The sequence below is a fragment of the Pelmatolapia mariae genome, linkage group LG5 (genome assembly GCF_036321145.2).
Source record: "Pelmatolapia mariae isolate MD_Pm_ZW linkage group LG5, Pm_UMD_F_2, whole genome shotgun sequence".
Taxonomy (NCBI): Eukaryota; Metazoa; Chordata; class Actinopteri; order Cichliformes; family Cichlidae; genus Pelmatolapia; species Pelmatolapia mariae.
In genome coordinates this window covers 3,389,164-3,407,214 of record NC_086231.1, presented here as the reverse complement: position 1 = coordinate 3,407,214, position 18,051 = coordinate 3,389,164, and the positions used below count along the sequence as shown (strand labels likewise).

At 39.5% G+C, this 18,051-nt stretch overlaps 1 protein-coding gene and 1 long non-coding RNA gene across 6 annotated transcripts in view; one reads left to right on the top strand and one right to left on the bottom strand.

Moving 5' to 3' along the window:
* Positions 1-18,051, top strand: part of LOC134627351 (butyrophilin subfamily 1 member A1-like) — a 52,744-nt gene that overhangs the window by 22,760 nt on the left and 11,933 nt on the right. Inside the window, exon 4 of one of the 4 annotated variants that reach the window (XM_063473357.1) lies at positions 8,353-8,666. The exons of 2 other annotated variants lie outside the window; for them this stretch is intronic. In XM_063473357.1, the coding sequence (XP_063329427.1) occupies positions 8,353-8,474 (122 nt within the window). In that variant the 3' untranslated portion in view covers positions 8,475-8,666. Of the gene's footprint in view, positions 1-8,352; positions 8,667-18,051 lie in introns of those variants that run through there. One more of the 4 variants, XM_063473356.1, reaches the window with a different exon arrangement.
* LOC134627353 (uncharacterized) lies at positions 7,580-10,608 on the bottom strand. Of its 2 annotated transcripts, XR_010093898.2 has the most exons (7): positions 10,379-10,608; positions 9,575-9,686; positions 9,175-9,263; positions 8,910-9,061; positions 8,760-8,792; positions 8,271-8,455; positions 7,580-7,790 (listed from the first exon to the last, which is right to left on the bottom strand). It is a non-coding gene; the product is annotated as an uncharacterized LOC134627353 (long non-coding RNA). The 2 variants fall into 2 exon arrangements; XR_010573668.1 differs by lacking the exon at positions 10,379-10,608 and having other exon boundaries at positions 9,575-9,945.

The window sequence follows — 18,051 nt, the reverse complement described above, 5'->3', positions numbered from 1 at the left end:
TGTAGATGTGGTGAGTGAAGGATAATCCATTAAAACGGCTCGACTGAACTGACTTTTTAATCACAAAGTAGGCTCACACTGCTTTATCATCCTTTTTTATTCTAATAGGACCATAATTTATATAATAAACAACATCTTATTGTGTCTTGATGCATGCTGAATCGTCCAGGTAAGTAAAACCCCAAGGCCAGGGGGCCCAGGCCCATCCGCACTGGGCGCGAGAGGGAGAACGGTACCTATTCTCTGTGTGATGCTGGGATCTTCCAGTTCTTTGAAGCAGCTTTTGATGTTTGCAGTCACAGCAGCATAGCAGTAAACTCAAACCTACTCCGGGTCAGGTTTATTCAGTGCAAACATGATAAAATAAGACTTTGACTCAACACCAACAAGGACTGCAGCATTGCTGTTTGAGGAACATTAAACAGTGCATCGATGTTAAGACCATTTCAAGTGAACCAAATATTTTGAGATCTGTTAGTTCGCCTTGACTTATTACTTTTATACAGGTATAACACTTCAGTCAGGAGGGAGTAATTCGCACATGTTAATGATTCGCAAAGTGTTGACTTCACCAATTAAAGAATCTGATCAAGGAACTGACCTCCCAGCCTGTTGTACTGTTGTATAATGTACAGTTTATAAGACTGGGGAAACCTGCAGTCAGCTGAGTCTCAAGAAGTCACTTGGATGAGCGATGAAACGTTTCTCCCACTGAAAACGCTACGTCCAGGTGAACAGAATCAACTTTGGTGGATTTACTTACCTGTATGATTGAGCATGCATCAAGACATTAAAGAATCTGCTTTCAGCAAGCAAATCATCAACATAAAGACAGAGAGACTGTAGCTTAGTCTAATGTGACTTGTAAGGGCTGCAGAAAGGTTCCAGATTTTACATTTGGCTGCAGGGTTCTTGAGTTTGAAAGTATCAGGTCCCAAAATAGCAAAGATAATTTAAAAATGCATGCCATGAAAGAGTTCGGGTCTTAGGAGGTTAAGAGAGAAATGTGGATTTTCATCTAAACAGCTGACTAATATTTTTTCTGGTTCTGTCCTCTCCCAGTTTCTTTGAAAAAACAGAGAACAGTACCGATGTTATTCTGTGGCCTATTTGTTCCTTGGTGTTCTGTTGCTGTCTTTGGATATTAATAATCTTATTGTTGAAGCAAACAAACAAAAGTTGCTACTAGAAATGCACTGATTGACCAGCCATCTGTTATCCAGTGCTCTCAGCCCTGTCCGGTGTACAGATTAACTTGTAAGGGTTAAACAGTGTTGTAGGAGTTCCTGATCACAGTCTCCAGTATTGCTATGTTTCCTCTACACTGGGATCAATTCAATTCAATTCAATTCAATTTTATTTATATAGCGCCAAATCACAACAAAAGTCGCCTCAAGGCGCTTTATATTGTACAGTAGATAGCACAATAATAAATACAGAGAAAAACCCAACAATCATACGACCCCCTATGAGCAAGCACTTTGGCGACAGTGGGAAGGAAAAACTCCCTTTTAACAGGAAGAAACCTCCGGCAGAACCAGGCTCAGGGAGGGGCGGCCATCTGCTGCGACCGGTTGGGGTGAGAGAAGGAAAACAGGATAAAGACATGCTGTGGAAGAGAGACAGAGATTAATAACAGATATGATTTGATGCAGAGAGGTCTATTAACACATAGTGAGTGAGAAAGGTGACTGGAAAGGAAAAACTCAATGCATCATGGGAATCCCCGGCAGCCTATGTCTATTGCAGCATAACTAAGGGAGGATTCAGGGTCACCTGGTCCAGCCCTAACTATATGCTTTAGCCAAAAGGAAAGTTTTAAGCCTAATCTTGAAAGTAGAGATAGTGTCTGTCTCCCGAATCCAAACTGGAAGCTGGTTCCACAGAAGAGGGGCCTGAAAACTGAAGGCTCTCCCTCCCATTCTACTTTTAAATACTCTAGGAACAGCAAGTAGGCCTGCAGAGCAAGAGCGAAGTGCTCTAATAGGGTGATATGGTACTACAAGGTCATTAAGATAAGATGGGGCCTGATTATTTAAGACCTTGTATGTGAGGAGCAGGATTTTGAATTCAATTCTGGATTTAACAGGAAGCCAATGAAGGGAAGCCAATACAGGAGAAATCTGCTCTCTCTTTCTAGTCCCTGTCAGTACTCTTGCTGCAGCATTTTGGATTAACTGAAGACTTTTCAGGGAGTTTTTAGGACATCCTGATAATAGTGAATTACAGTAGTCCAGCCTGGAAGTAATAAATGCATGAACTAGTTTTTCAGCATCACTCTGAGACAGGATATTTCTAATTTTAGAGATGTTGCGCAAATGGAAGAAAGCAGTCTTACATATTTGTTTAATATGTGCGTTGAAGGACATGTCCTGGTCAAAAATGACTCCAAGGTTCCTCACAGTGTTACTGGAGGCCAAGGTAATGCCATCCAGAGTAAGAATCTGGTTAGATACCATATTTCTAAGATTTTCAGGGCCGAGTACAATAACCTCAGTTTTATCTGAATTAAGAAGCAGAAAGTTAGCGGCCATCCAGGTCTTTATGTCTTTAAGACATTCCTGCAGTTTAACTAATTGGTGTGTGTTACCTGGCTTCATGGATAGATAGAGCTGCGTGTCATCTGCATAGCAGTGAAAATTTATGCTATGTCTTCTAATGATGCTGCCTAGGGGAAGCATGTATAATGTAAACAGAATTGGTCCTAGCACTGAACCCTGTGGAACACCATAATTGACCTTAGTGTGTGAAGAGGACTCTCCATTTACTTGAACAAATTGGAGTCTATTAGATAGATATGATACAAACCACTGCAGCACAGTACCTGTAATACCTACAGCATGTTCTAATCGCTCTAATAGGATATTATGATCAACAGTATCAAACGCTGCACTAAGGTCTAGCAGGACAAGCACAGAGATGAGTCCACTGTCAGAGGCCATAAGAAGATCATTTGTAACCTTCACTAAAGCTGTTTCTGTGCTGTGATGAGCTCTGAAACCTGACTGAAACTCTTCAGATAAGCCATTCCTCTGCAGATGATCTGTTAGCTGTTTGACAACTACTCTTTCAAGGATTTTTGATATGAAAGGAAGGTTGGAGATTGGCCTATAATTAGCTAAGACAGCTGGGTCTAGAGATGGCTTTTTAAGTAAAGGTTTAACTACAGCCAGCTTGAAGGCCTGTGGTACATAGCCGATTATTAGAGATAAGTTGATCATATTTAAGATTGAAGAATTAATTAATGGCAGGACTTCTTTGAGCAGTTTTGTAGGAATGGGGTCTAAAAGACACGTTGATGGTTTGGAGGAAGTAATTATTGAAGTTAACTCAGAAAGATCAATTGGAGAAAAAGAGTCTAACTTAACATCAATGGTACTAAAAGTAGCTGTAGATGATATTACATCTGTGGGATGATTATTGGTAATTTTTTCTCTAATGATAAAAATTTTATTTGTGAAGAAGTTCATGAAGTCATTACTAGTTAACGTTAAAGGGATTGTTGGCTCAATAGAGCTCTGACTTTTTGTCAGCCTGGCTACAGTGCTGAAGAGAAACCTGGGGTTGTTCTTATTTTCTTCAATCAGTGACGAATAGTAAGATGTTCTGGCTTTGCGGAGGGCTTTCTTATAAAGCAGCAAACTATTTCTCCAGGCTAAATGATGATCCTCTAAATTTGTGACACGCCATTTCCTCTCCAGCTTACGAGTTATCTGCTTTAGGCTACGTGTTTGAGAATTATACCACGGAGTCAGGTACTTCTGATTTGAGGCCTTAGTTTTCACAGGAGCTACAGTATCCAGAGTCGTACGTAGTGAGGAGGTAAAATTATTAACAAGATAATCGACCTCTGTTGGAGTAGCGTTCAGATAGCTGCTCTGCTCTATGTTGGTACAGGGCATTGAAGATGATAACAGTGGGTGGATTATATTCTTAAACTTAGTTACAGCACTTTCAGAAAGACATCTACTTTGATAAAGTCTACTCTCCACTGCTGTGTAATCAATTATTGTAAATGTAAATGTTATCAGGAAATGATCAGACAGCAGAGGGTTTTCAGGAAACACTGTTAAATGTTCAGTTTCTATGCCATATGTTAAAACAAGATCTAGAGTGTGATTAAAGTGGTGGGTGGGTTCTTTTATATTTTGAGAGAAGCCAATTGAGTCTAATAACAGATTAAATGCAATGTTGAGGCTGTCATTTTTAGCATCTACATGGATGTTAAAATCACCCACAATAATTATTTTATCTGAGCTGAGCACTAAATCAGATAAAAAGTCTGAGAAATCAGAGAGAAACTCTGTGTAAGGCCCAGGTGGACGATAGATGATAACAAGTAAGACTGGTTTGTGAGTTTTACAGCTGGGGTGGACGAGGCTAAGCATCACGCTTTCAAATGAATTAAAAGTCTGTCTTGGTCTTTCGTAAATTAATAGGCTGGTGTGAAAAATTGCTGCCACACTGCCCCCTCGGCCTGTGCTTCGAGATTTCTGGTAGTTAGAATGACTCGGGGGTGTTGATTCATTTAAACTAACATAATCATCCTGCTGCAACCAGGTTTCTGTAAGGCAGAGTAAATCAATTTGTTGATCAATTATCAAGTCATGTACTAACAGAGACTTGGAGGAGAGAGACCTAATATTTAATAATCCACATTTCACTGTTTTACTCTTTGGTTCAGATGTGGATTCTGTATTGTTCTTTCTTTGTGATTTTTTATGTTTAAGTTGTTTATTGCTGGTTTTTGGTTTGTTTTTTGTCTTTTTGGGAGCTGACACAGTCTCAATGGAGATGGGTTTTTGGGGGGGTAGCAGGAGGAGAGAAGCTGCAGAGAGGCGTGTAAGACTGCAACTCTGCTTCCTGGTCCCAACTCTGGATAGTCATATTTTGGGGGGGTTAATAAATTGGTCCATATTTCTAGAAATGAGAGCTGCTCCATCCAAAGTGGGATGGATGCCGTCTCTCCTAACAAGACCAGGTTTCCTCCAGAAAGTTTGCCAATTATCTATGAAGCCCACATCGTTTCTGGGGCACCACTCAGACAGCCAGCAATTTAAGGAGAACAAGCGGCTAAACATGTCACTCCTGGTCTGATTGGGGAGGGGACCAGAGAAAACTACAGAGTCCGACATTGTTTTGGCAAAGTTACACACCGATTCAATATTGATTTTAGTGACCTCCGATTGGCGTAACCGGGTGTCATTACTGCCGACGTGAATTATGATCTTACTGTATTTACGTTTACCCTTAGCCAGCAGTTTTAAATTTCCTTCAACGTCGCCTGCTCTGGCCCCTGGAAGACAATTGACTATGGTTGCCGGTGTCTCTAGCTTCACATGTCTGAGAACAGAATCACCAATTACCAGAGTTTGACCCCCGGCGGGTGTGTCGCCGAGTGGGGAAAAACGGTTAGACACATGAACAGGTTGGTGGTGTACCTGGGGCTTCTGTTTAAGACTATGCTTCCTCCTCACTGTCACCCAGCCGCCCTCTTTCCCCAGCTGCTTGGGGTCTGCCGGGGAACAGCTAGCGGGGCCTGCGCTATCTTCGGCTGCACCAGCTGCAGGGGCCTGGCTAGCTACGGGTGAATGAAGGGTGCGAAGCCGAGTCTCCAATTCAGTAATCCTGGCCTCCAGAGCTGCAAATATGCTACATTTGTTACAGGTATCATTACTGCTAAAGGAGGCCGAGGAGTAACTAAACATCTGACACAATGAGCAGGAAAGTGCAGGAGGGACAGGTGAAGTAGCCATAGTGCTAACGAGTCGGCTATGAGCTAAGCTAAGCTAGCGAAACAGTACAGAGACAGTGAGTGAATACTTTGGCTATAAATTAGGTAGTGAGCACACAGAAAGGGTGATTCAGATGAAGCACGTTAAGATTATACTATGAAAAAGGGATGTATCAAAAGATTTAAATTGAATTGCTAAGCAGAAAAGCTACTCAGAAACACCACTGTGTTCGAGCAGGAACAGGAAGTGATACTCTACCGCAGAGCGAGCGAACACCAAGTGACAGCGCCACCAAGAGTCCCAGTGTCAGGATAAGGCATAAATTCAGCATAAATTCATATCAGGTGATTAAATCCATCTTGGTTAATTTAAATCTTGTGAGGCTTTAAAGAACAGAAAACCTGATGAATATAACCACGACGAGTTAATCCTGGATCTGAAAGTTGATCTCGGGAGGCGTTTTAAGAGATTAATGAATGACCTATTGATCAAATCATAAATAAATGAAACAAATATGTGGAGTGCAAATGTTATGGCATACAGTGACATGTACACTGCACAGCCAAAAAAAAAAGTCACACACTCAAACATCTCGGACCACAGCTAGCTTTGATGATGGCACTTTTTCGCCATATTTATTTCCATGCAGAGTTTCAATGATTTTGAGAGTTTTGATGATGGGAGAATCGTACTGCTGTGTAAAGTCTTCTCCATCGGAAAGATTCAGAGTGGGGTTGAAGTCTCGGCTCTGTAGAGGCCAATGTGAATATGATCCCTTGAGCTCCCTCTTCAGGGAGTCACTCTTTCATAATTTGAGTCCATTGAATCCTAGCAGCATCACCTTGGAATATGTCTATGCTTTTCCTTTAATATGTATATGTCAGGACATTCAGTATATGTAGGTTGTCAGCTGACTTTGTGTTTTAAGCACAAAACGCTGCTGAACCTGGACCTACAATTTAATAGAGGACCTTTGCCACTCCTGCTCCGTTAAATCCAGATGGTGACTTGTGTTTTTTTCCCCTGTGGGCCAGGCCGTATGTATATATATTAGTGCTGTCAGCGTTAATCTAATTAAAACAATGTTAATGCCATAACCGCATTAACGCAGCATTAACGCAGCATTAACGCAGCATTAACGCAGCATTAATAAGTTAACCACGCTAATGTGTTGACGCCGTGCATCCCTCGCACGGTGCAATCTGTGTTAACTCGATAATGGGGATTTGCCGCGTTAATGCAGTTATGGCGTTAATGTCGTATTAACGAGATTAATGCTGACAGCACTAATATATATATAACAGTGTTGGACAGGAATGTGTTATGCATCTAGATGCTAATGTCAGTGATCATATTAAAGTTAACAATTCTGTTTTTAATTGTGTCAGATATGTTCTTCTATTACCTACCTTATGGGCAGATAGGGGAAAAAAAGGAAATACGCATTTTCACATTCAGTGTGTGAATGTGTGTGTGAATGGGTGAATGACTGAATGTAGTGTAAAGCGCTTTGGGGTCCTTACCCAGATAGCAAGGAAACATTGAAACAATGTTGAGTCAATATCAGGCGACGTCATTGAATCAACGTTGAAGTGTGACGTTGACCCAACGTCACTCTTGCACCCATTTTTAACATTGAAACAACGTCAGGTTTTGATGTTGAATCAATGTTGAAACCTGACATTGATTCGACGTTATATTTTCTAACACTGTTGACATTGAAACAATGTCAGATTCTGATATTGAAACACTGTTGAGATATGGTATTGCTTTTCCACCTCTTTCGCACAGTTGCTTTTTATTGAAAAAAACAAAAAAAAACAAAAAAGGTCAATAGACATGTATCATTTGCAAAGTACTTTATTAAAAGACAAAGTTTCCTATTTACATTTCTATGTTTCACGTCACTTTTTATTATTTACTCCGGGATGGGGATGGATGATGGGCGTCCTGCGCGCCACCCGTACGATCTGGATCATATCTGAGCCATTTCTGGACTGCTTGAGCAAAGACCAACTCAGACAGAGTTCGCCCCTACCTGCTGCGCCAGGCCATCTAGGACAAAAATAGACACACACACAAAAAAACAAAGACAAAAAAAGGGAATTAGAGCACATGAATAAGCTCTTGTTAATTGTCTTCAGCAGGGAGAAAGTATGTAAACTCCTAGGCTGATAAACATGAAAGTCACCAGGCGGAAATCAGCAAACTGCCGCATTTGATTCCCAAAGAGCTATAAGCTGAAAATGTGATATGTCTTAGCATGGTGTGCCGTGTATCCTTTAAAAAAAAAGAAAAAGAAAAAGAAAACATGGGCCCTCAGGCTGTACAAAGTGTACAACCCGAGGACAAAACAAGCCGAAGACCAAAGACTCCATCTCCAGATTAACCGGATATGAAAGTCTTGTTATTAAGAAAGACAAAGTAATATAGCAAAAAACAGACATAGGAAATGTGAAATGCACCCAGCACATCAATTGATCCCTTTATTGTTCACTTTAGGCTCATAAAACTACAATAAATGTTAAAACTTACCAAATATGCATCTGCACAGTGCTGTCTCTTTAAATGCCCTTTTTTGCTTTGTCTGGTCCTTGGTTTTTTTTCCCCTGCCCAGTTGAGTACAGAGGCCAGCTCCTTTGTAATGGCATAAACCATTACACGGCGGACTCGCACCTCCAGTGTGGTTCAGCAGCACCAATCAACGCAAAGCGTCTCACCTATAGACACATTTTATGAGATGGAATTAGCGTGTCTCATGTCTTAAATGTGTATGCAAGTGCTTGTGTGTTTACTTCATGTAATTGATGATAGAAACATGTCATTTAGTTTTCCCTAAAGCCTGATTTTCAAGTCATACAAAGAATAAACCAAAGTATTGGCAGTACAATGTATTTCTATTCCCTTTTGTTGGATATTCATTTGTTAGTTCTTGTAACTGCTAAAAGTGTTTACTAGTTTTTGCCTGTCACATATATTTGTTATACCATGTAAACTGTGAAATTCCAAGATTTTCAAACTTGCCTTGCAATAGTGGCCTCACAGAGTCTCTGGAATCTACAGAAAAAAAAAATCACAACAAGATGACATTCAGGAGTATAAATTGTTTTGTTTTTTTTAGATAAGAGTACAATGACATTGTGATGCAGCTTTAAAGCTTTTTAAAAAGCATACCATCTATAGGGAAGACATCAGACTCTGCATGCTGGGGAGATCGCAAAGCTGTGTCGGTTTGTGCCGGAGTGGCGAAAGGTGCCGGGAGCTGGGTGGGGCATTATGATGGTTGCTATCAGTGGGCTGGGGGGCAGACTGCGGAGTGATGAGGGCTGTTTAGAAAAAGATAATTTTTTAAGTATTTAAGAATACAGACAACTTGTCAAAAAAGTTTCCTCGTGTCAGACACAGATATGTACACAGACACTAGACAGTATTTTATTACCTGGTATTTTCACTCGAGGGGCCTGGGGAAACCGTTTTTTTGTAGGCTGCTCATCCTCTGAGTCCGTATATGTGTACAGGGGATTTGGTCTAAAGAAAAGAAATTAAAAACGGTCTTAAGTAATTGTAAATATGCTTTTGGCATATTGTTTCCTAAAGTTAGTTTGATTTCTAACAACACACACAGGAAACAGAGACGTGCAAGAAGGTACAGTATACAATGAATTTTTGAAGTGCACAAGTGTACACGGCTTTGCATTTTTAAAAAGTTTACAAACTTCCACTTTTTGGACTATATTATGTGGTGATATTGCAGTATGCAAGCACCACAGATATGTATAAAAGACAAGATCATAAATTCTTAACAATCAAAGATATGTTTGTGAATAAAAAGGTTTTACTTGTGCTTTCTTTTAAGACTGGTCTGAGTTTCAGCTTCGGACTGAAGGTCAGACGTATCACAGCGTTCACGTGGATATCTCTGAAGACTGCGTTCTGCTTCGTGAAATGTGCCTGGAAATACAAACACAATGTACGGCCAGACATACATTACGTGTGGACAAAAGGTGCAAACGCATAGAAAAATCAGCGGTTTCAAAAATACGCTGGTACGTGTGGACGTAGCCTTATTCATTATTTAAGGCACAAACGGAAAGTCATGTACGCGTGCAACGTAAAGTTAGGTGCGCGTACAACGTACAGTCACATGGGCATGCTGCGTGAGCATTCATACTGAGTCTAAAGTTTTCGTGTGCGAATTGAAGCGAGTGCTCTCCAATCATCAAAAGTAACAAAGTCATTGAACACGTTTATACAGTTAACTTTACGTTTATCAATCATATATCACAGATTTAGAATTTTTTGTAGTACTAAGTAACTATATACAGAGCGAAAGTCTGGGTCAAGCGCCGAAGCGACGGCAAGAAGAAAGGAAACCTCGAAGCGTTAAAGCTAGCTTTGTAAGGGAATATAACGAAGAAATTATGAAACAAAAATGTTTTCTTTGTTGATATACTTTGTTCGCAGTGCAATTTATTTGTTGCCGAATTGTAAGAAGTAGACACAATTTCGGGCTCCCACATTTTGTGGGAGCAACGTAAATAACAGTAAAAAAGTCGTTAATGTACAACATTAACAAGTTTTTTATTGTTATTCAAATGCAAACATAACGAAATAACGAGTAAAAAAAAATCATTCATTCTTACCTTATACTAATCATGGTGCGGGCCAGTGCAGTGCATGAACTGATGCCTTCTCCGGTCAATTCCGCTGAGAGTAAATCAAATGTCCCGCTCTACTGTAGAAGACAATGAATACCTGGGGGGATGTACCAATGTGAGAGGGGTGCTGCGGAATAGTCCAAGTGATCGCTGCTTTAATTTCCCGGTCAACTATACATAAATTGCACGTAGACACGATTTTTTAAAGCTGGTGAACTAGACCAAGTCATTGATAACAAATGAACAATAAATCTACTTTCTCTGGTACTTTATACCCGATCAGTTGCAATGCAATTTAATGCTCAACTACAAATCGATGGTTTTTGATGGTGACCGGAGCCGAATGATCGTCAACTATAAATAGACGTTTTCTCAACGTTGTTGTTGTCACCTGGTCGACTATAAATAGATCAAATATCAATGACAAAAAAACAACGGTGAATCAACATTGTTACAACGTCTCTATAGTAAGACCGTCGGTTTACCACAGTATTTCAATGTTGTTACAACATTGGCATTTCAACCCCGACCATATACGACGGTTCGGATGAAAAATCAACATAGATTCAATGTCGTCTTGCTATCTGGGTAGGGACTGAGTAAAGCGCTATACAAATGCAGGCCATTTACCATTTACCATTTTTCCCTTGTTGCAATCTATTGACTTTATTGCAGGGGGAGCAATATTAACTTTTATTGCATGAAGGTGAAGAATGTGATCATAAAGTGCACATTGCACCCAGACCACAAACAACTGCTAATAACATCCGACAACAGCTCTCTGCAAGCATCTGCAAAGGCAGTATGCTGTCAGCAACAGGTTCCCTGAGCAGAAACGTTGGCAAACTTAAAATATCTCCTGAAAACGGCAGCTCTCCGTGGATACTAAACTTGAGAGCGTGGGTGGGAAACCGTCCAGAAGTGGTGGCTCATCATTTGCGACCTCTCGAAAACTCAGAAGTTGATGTTTTTGAACCGTAGCGGTGAGTGAGAGGAAGGACGCTAGCATCAACTAGCTAGCCGATCGTCACGGCAACGCTACAAGAGCGTCTCTCAGCATGGGCCCGAAAAAAGTTCTGTCAGCCGAGGAAGGTGACGATATTAAGAAGTCGCTGGAGTTTATGACAGAGGAGATTTCTACTGTCAAACTGCAGCAGAAAGCCATCCTGGACCTGGTCGAGGAAGTTAAGGCTCTCCGCATCCAGAACGCCGAGAAGGATCGGCAGCTGGCGTACCTGGAGAACAGAGTGGCGGATTTGGAGCAGTACACCCGGATGAACGATGTTATCATCACGGGGCTTCGCATCAAACCTCGGTCATACGCCCGGGCGGTCGCCGCTGACAATGTAGGAGGGCCAGGAGAGGAAGATGTCAACTCCACGGAGCATCAAGTGGTTACCTTTCTACGGTCCAAAGGTGTGGAAGTGGATTATAACAACATTGAGGCTTGCCACCCTCTACCCCGAAAAAATGACAGTGACAAACCAGCCATCATTGTGAGATTTGCAAACAGAAAACACAAAACAGCACTGTTAAAACAAGGAAGGAAACTGAAAGGATCCGATGTCTTCATGAATGAACATCTGATAAAAAGAAATGCGGACATTGCCAGGAAAGCACGTTACTTGAAGAAACAGGGAAAAATTCAAAATACATGGACCACCAACTGCAAAGTATTCATTAAACTCAATGGAACACCGGAACAAGCCAAAGTGTTGGTCATCAGAAATATGGAGGAGCTGGACAAATACTGAGGTTCAACTTACTCTGGAGGTATGAATACACATGTGACGTGACACACAACACAACACATGGCACAGTCCAAAAGAACTTCATCTGCATCCGGCAACAATATCAATATAACTCATTGGAATTCTCTTTATGATAATATGGAACTGAGAACATTTCGATACACAGACCATAATGCTCTAGACTTACAAAAGGATATAGACCCGGAAAATAATTTCTTTTACAACATCAGCAGTAACTGCTGCTACTTCACTGATGAACAGTTTAAACACACCATCAACACGGAAAATAAATTATCAATAATCCATTTTAATAGCAGAAGTCTGTATGCCAACTTCAACAATATAAAGGAATATCTAAATGAGTTGACAAATCCATTTGGAATCATTGCCATTTCTGAAACATGGATCAATGCTGAGAAAGGACTGGACTTTGGACTGGAGGGATATGATGTGAATTTTGTAAATAGAAAGAACAAGAGTGGAGGGGGAGTAGCTGTGTATGTGGATAAAAACCTAAATTACAAGGTGGTAGAAAGTATGACAACTGTAATTGATAATTTATTAGAATGTATAACAATTGAAATTTATAAGGAAAAAGAGAAAAATGTAATAATTAGCTGTATATATAGAACACCTGGCTCTAGTATTCAAGTATTTAATGATTTCATAGTGGAAATATTCTCTAAAACAAATCAAAAAGTTATGTTTATCTGTGGTGATTTTAATATTGACCTGTTGAATCCGAAAAAGCATAAAATGACCGACGAATTCCTAAACACTATGTACAGTTTGAGTTTACATCCTAAAATAACCAGGCCTAGCAGAATTACACCACATTGTGCCACCTTACTTGACAATATTTTCACTAACAATATGGAAAACAACATTGTGAGCGGAATATTAATTAATGACATCAGTGATCACCTGCCAGTTTTTGCAGTTTATGACACTAATTATAAGAAAAATCAGCATGAAGAACAACTGAGATACAGACGTGTAAGGACAGAAGAAACTATGAATGCACTTAAGAACGATCTATTAAATCAGGACTGGGACAATGTGTACAAAGAAACTGATATTGATATTGCATATGGCATATTTTTAAGAATATTCATGGAGTTGTACGATAAAAACTGTCCAACAATAAAATACAACAGAAAGCACAAATATTCAGATAGACCATGGATCACTAAGGGTTTACAAAATGCATGTAAAAAGAAAAATACACTCTATAGGGAATTCCTAAAACAAAGAACAAAAGATGCTGAAAATAAATATAAAAAATACAAAAATAAGTTGACCAATATTATACGTGTATGTAGAAAGGAGTATTATAGTAAAATATTGAACAATAATAAACATAATATGAAGGGAATATGGGATGTTTTAAATGGTATCATTAAAAATAATTCTGGACAACAAAGTTATCCTCAATACTTTATCGACAATGGCAATATTATGGAAAACACTGCTGATGTGGTCAACAGCTTTAATCATTATTTTGTAAATATTGGACCAAAACTGGCAGAACAAATTCCTGAGTCACTGCCATCAGTGGACTGTAGTGAAAGCCTGATTGATAGGAACCCTAACTCAATGTTCCTCACATCAGTGGAGGAAAAAGAAATAATTGACATTGTACACATGTGTAAATATAAAACATCTACTGATTGTAATGATATTGACATGAAAATCGTCAAGAAGGTCATTGAAGGAATTGTAGGACCTCTAACATATATTTGCAACTTATCATTTCAGACGGGAAAAGTGCCAAACAAAATGAAAATAGCTAAAGTTGTGCCGCTGTATAAAACTGGGGATAGACACCACTTCACAAATTACAGGCCTGTTTCTTTACTACCACAATTCTCCAAAATACTAGAAAACCTGTTTAATAAACGATTAGACAAATTCTTAGATAAACATAAATTACTCTCTGACAGTCAATATGGATTCAGATCAAAAAGATCAACATCTCTGGCATTAATCGAATCAATTGAGGAGATTACGAATGCTATAGATCAGAAACAGTATGCAGCTGGAGTATTTCTGGATCTCAAGAAAGCATTCGACACAATCAATCATGACATATTAGTTAATAAACTGGAACGGTACGGGATCAGGGGGGTTGTACTGCAGTGGGTGAAAAATTATTTAAGTGACAGGAAACAATTTGTGAAGCTGGGTGTCCATTCCTCATCATGCTTGGACATTGCTTGTGGTGTTCCACAAGGCTCTGTACTGGGTCCAAAATTATTTATTATTTATATAAATGATATTTGTAAGGCATCTGATATATTAAAATTAGTATTATTTGCAGATGACACAAATATTTTTTGTTCTGGGGGGAATCTAAAGGAGCTGCAGGATACAATTACTTCAGAAATGTGCAAAATTAAAAAATGGCTTAACAGGAACAAACTATCGCTAAATCTAAGTAAAACTAAAATAATCTTATTTGGGAATTCCCTTAGAAATGCACAAGTGCAGATTCAGTTAGATGGTGTGGAAATTGAAAGAGTACTTGAACATAAGTTTCTTGGTGTGATTGTAGATGATAAATTAAACTGGAAGTCTCATATAAATCATATACATAACAAAATTTCAAGAAGTATCTCAATCTTGAGTAAAGTAAAACACATTCTGGACCACAAATCACTCCACATTCTCTATTGTTCCCTGATTGCACCGTATTTGAATTACTGTGCAGAGGTTTGGGGCAATACTTACAAATGTTCGCTATCATCAATCTTTATATTACAAAAAAGGGCCATAAGGATAATCCATAAAACTGGTTACAGAGATCATACAAATCCACTATTCTTAAAATCAAAAATTCTAAAATTCACAGATCTGGTTCATTTTCTCACTGCACAAATTATATATAAAGCAATAAACAACCTGCTTCCTGACAATATTCTAAAAATGTTTTCTAAAAGGAAACTGGGATACAATTTGAGGGGGGAATTAAATTTAAAACATCCTCGTATCCGTACAACATCAAAAAGTTTTTGCATCTCTGTGTGTGGAGTGAAGCTGTGGAACAGACTAAGTAAAGATATGAAGCAATGTCCGAGCATGGCGCAGTTTAAAAAGCGGTTTAAGGATATGGTTTTTACAGGGTACAGGGAAGAGGTAGAGATTTGACAGGGTGTTCTTGTCTAATATTTTCATGTATGTGCGGGTGCACGGGTATATTGGTATGGGTATATATATATATTTGTAGGTTGTGTATCCTTCAGGTGTTAATGGGGTTAGTGAAAATGTGTATATGTGCGTATGTGTATATACGTATGTATGGATAGATAGAAACATATATGTATATATAAAAAAAAAAAAGAAAAAAAAAAAAGAAAAAAAGAAAAAATACACATGACATAATGTAATTGCAAGGAGGTATTTCTGTAGTCTATTGATACTAGATAGTGGAAAAGGGGTGGGATTAAATAAGCTTATGCTTCTTCCTGCTCCTTTTTGAACATGAAAGTTATTTGGAGTTGTGGTTGCTTGTTTTCCTTATGTTTTGTTTTGTTCATTTGTCTCTTTTAATTCTATTTTGTTGTACTTTTTCAACATGTTCAAAATAAAGATTCAATCAATCAATCAATCAAAGCTAGCGAGAGCTCAAAATAATGTTACAGCTGAGTGTACATCAACTTGCAGGCTTGTAGGATTGTATCCCCCATTTCTAACTCTACCTGTCTCTCTGTGGCCAAAATATTTTTGTCTGAAGTCGTCTTTGAGCTAGTTTCCAGATTTGCTGTTGGCTTTGTGCTAAAACTTATAAACTAAAAGAAAACTCCTGTGTGTCCGAATTAAGAGGTTTGTGTCACTGAGACTGTAGCTTCTGGTTAGTCATTTTGCACAGGAACTAGGGGTGGGCGGTATAAACAGTATATGGTTGAAACTATATGAATTTGGCCAACGATAGAGATTTTAGGGGTGTCCAAACTGCTGTCTCAGTGGAGTTTAATAGACTCGGCCGTCTGCTTCTTTCTATCTAAAATATAACAGGACACTGGCATAAATTCTTGATCATCTCACACTTCTGATTAATCAGTTTTCCGTTTGATGTTTATTCAGCTGTGTGAAAACTATAATCTATAATCTCAGCCAAACCAATTTACTCAGGAACAAATAAAACAGAAAAAAGCCAAACAACAACATATTTAAATTATCTAAGATACTTATATATCATGTTTAACCTGAGTAGCGAAAGACCACGGGGGTTTTATCATCATCATCATCACCTTTATTTATAAAGCACTTTAAAACAACCACAGCTGACACAAAGTGCTGTACATTGGAAATGTAAAATAAAATTACATGAGATATAAATAAAAACCAAATAAAAGAAGAGTGAAATCCTTAATTAAATAACTACTTCATTAAAATGGAAACTAAGTCTCACTGAGGTTAAAAGCCAAGGAATAAAAGTGGGTTTTAAGACGTGATTTAAAAGCGGACAGTGAAGGGGCCTCTCTAACGTGCAAGGGCAAATTATTCCATAATTTTGGAGCCACGATAGAGAAGGCCCTGTCCCCTCTGAGCTTCCTGCTGGATCTCGGTACCTCCAGGAGCAGCTGGTCAGCTGACCGGAGAGACCGACAGGGTGTGTGGGGATGAAGAAGCTCAGAGAGGTAAGGCGGGGCAAGACTGTGAAGGCATTTAAAAACAAACATGAGAATTTTAAAATGAACTCTAAAAAACACAGGCAGCCAGTGCAGAGGCTAGCACGGGGGTTATATGCTCTCTTTTTTGAGTTCCTGTTAGGAGTCGTGCAGCCGCATTTTGAACCAGCTGCAGACGTGAGAGCAACGACTGACTGACCCCCACATAAAGTGAGTTACAGTAGTCCAGGCGGGAAGAAATAAAAGCATGGATCACTGTTTCAAAGTGCTGCCTCGAAAGAAAAGATTTTACTCTTGCCAGTCACCTTAAATGATAAAAACTGGACTTCACCACTGTTCTGATTTGGTTGTCCAATTTAAAATCACTGTCCAACTTAAAACCAAGGTCAGTAACAACAGGTTTAAAATAGACTTCCAAGGATCCTACATCAACAGAGGAGGACTCACAGGGACCACTAGGTCTATTACTGTATCTATTGCCCAGAGGCAATAGATACAATAAAAAGAGCAGTGGCCCTAAAATTGAGCCCTGTAGGACGCCGCATGACAGAGGAGAAGAAGATGATTCGAAACTGAGAAGGCTGACAGATAAGGTTCTATCTGACAAATAAGACCTAAACCAGGGGTCGGCAACCTGCGGCTCCGGAGCCACATGCGGCTCTTTAGTCCCTATACTGCAGCTCTGCGTGGTTTGGGAAAATAAATTAGAAGTATTTAGCTGAAGTGTATTTTATTTATGTTAGTTCTTTTTTAACTTGGAAGATTATTGTGATATTGAAATATAAAAATACAATTATATTCTTTTATTTTTTCATCGCTCAAAATAAGCGTCACACTCGCGGAAGCCGGTGTACCCGCCGAAACGCCGTGCATTTATCGAGACTTTCAACCCCAGGTAGGCCAATTATGGATCTTCAGATCCACATTATGTCAGCAGCTATTCTCCACCGTGAACTATGTTACAAACAAACACCGCTCACGCCTCACAGATGACAGCTTACAGTCCTGCGTAAAGATGAAAGTGACTTCGTACAGCCCCGATTTGCAGACGCTGTGCGCAGAGGTTCAGGAGCAGAAGTCCCATTGTAAACATATCACGGCAGACCCGACGATGTTTCCATGAACACGCTTTTCAGCATCTCTTTATTGACCACTTTTCACACACGGTTGCTGAATGCATACAGCCGGCTGTAGCTTTTCAGCTCACAGCCCGACACAGACGTTAAGGCGGTGAGGCGTGATTGTGGGTGTCGCTCAGGTGCGTCTGCCTCCCCTG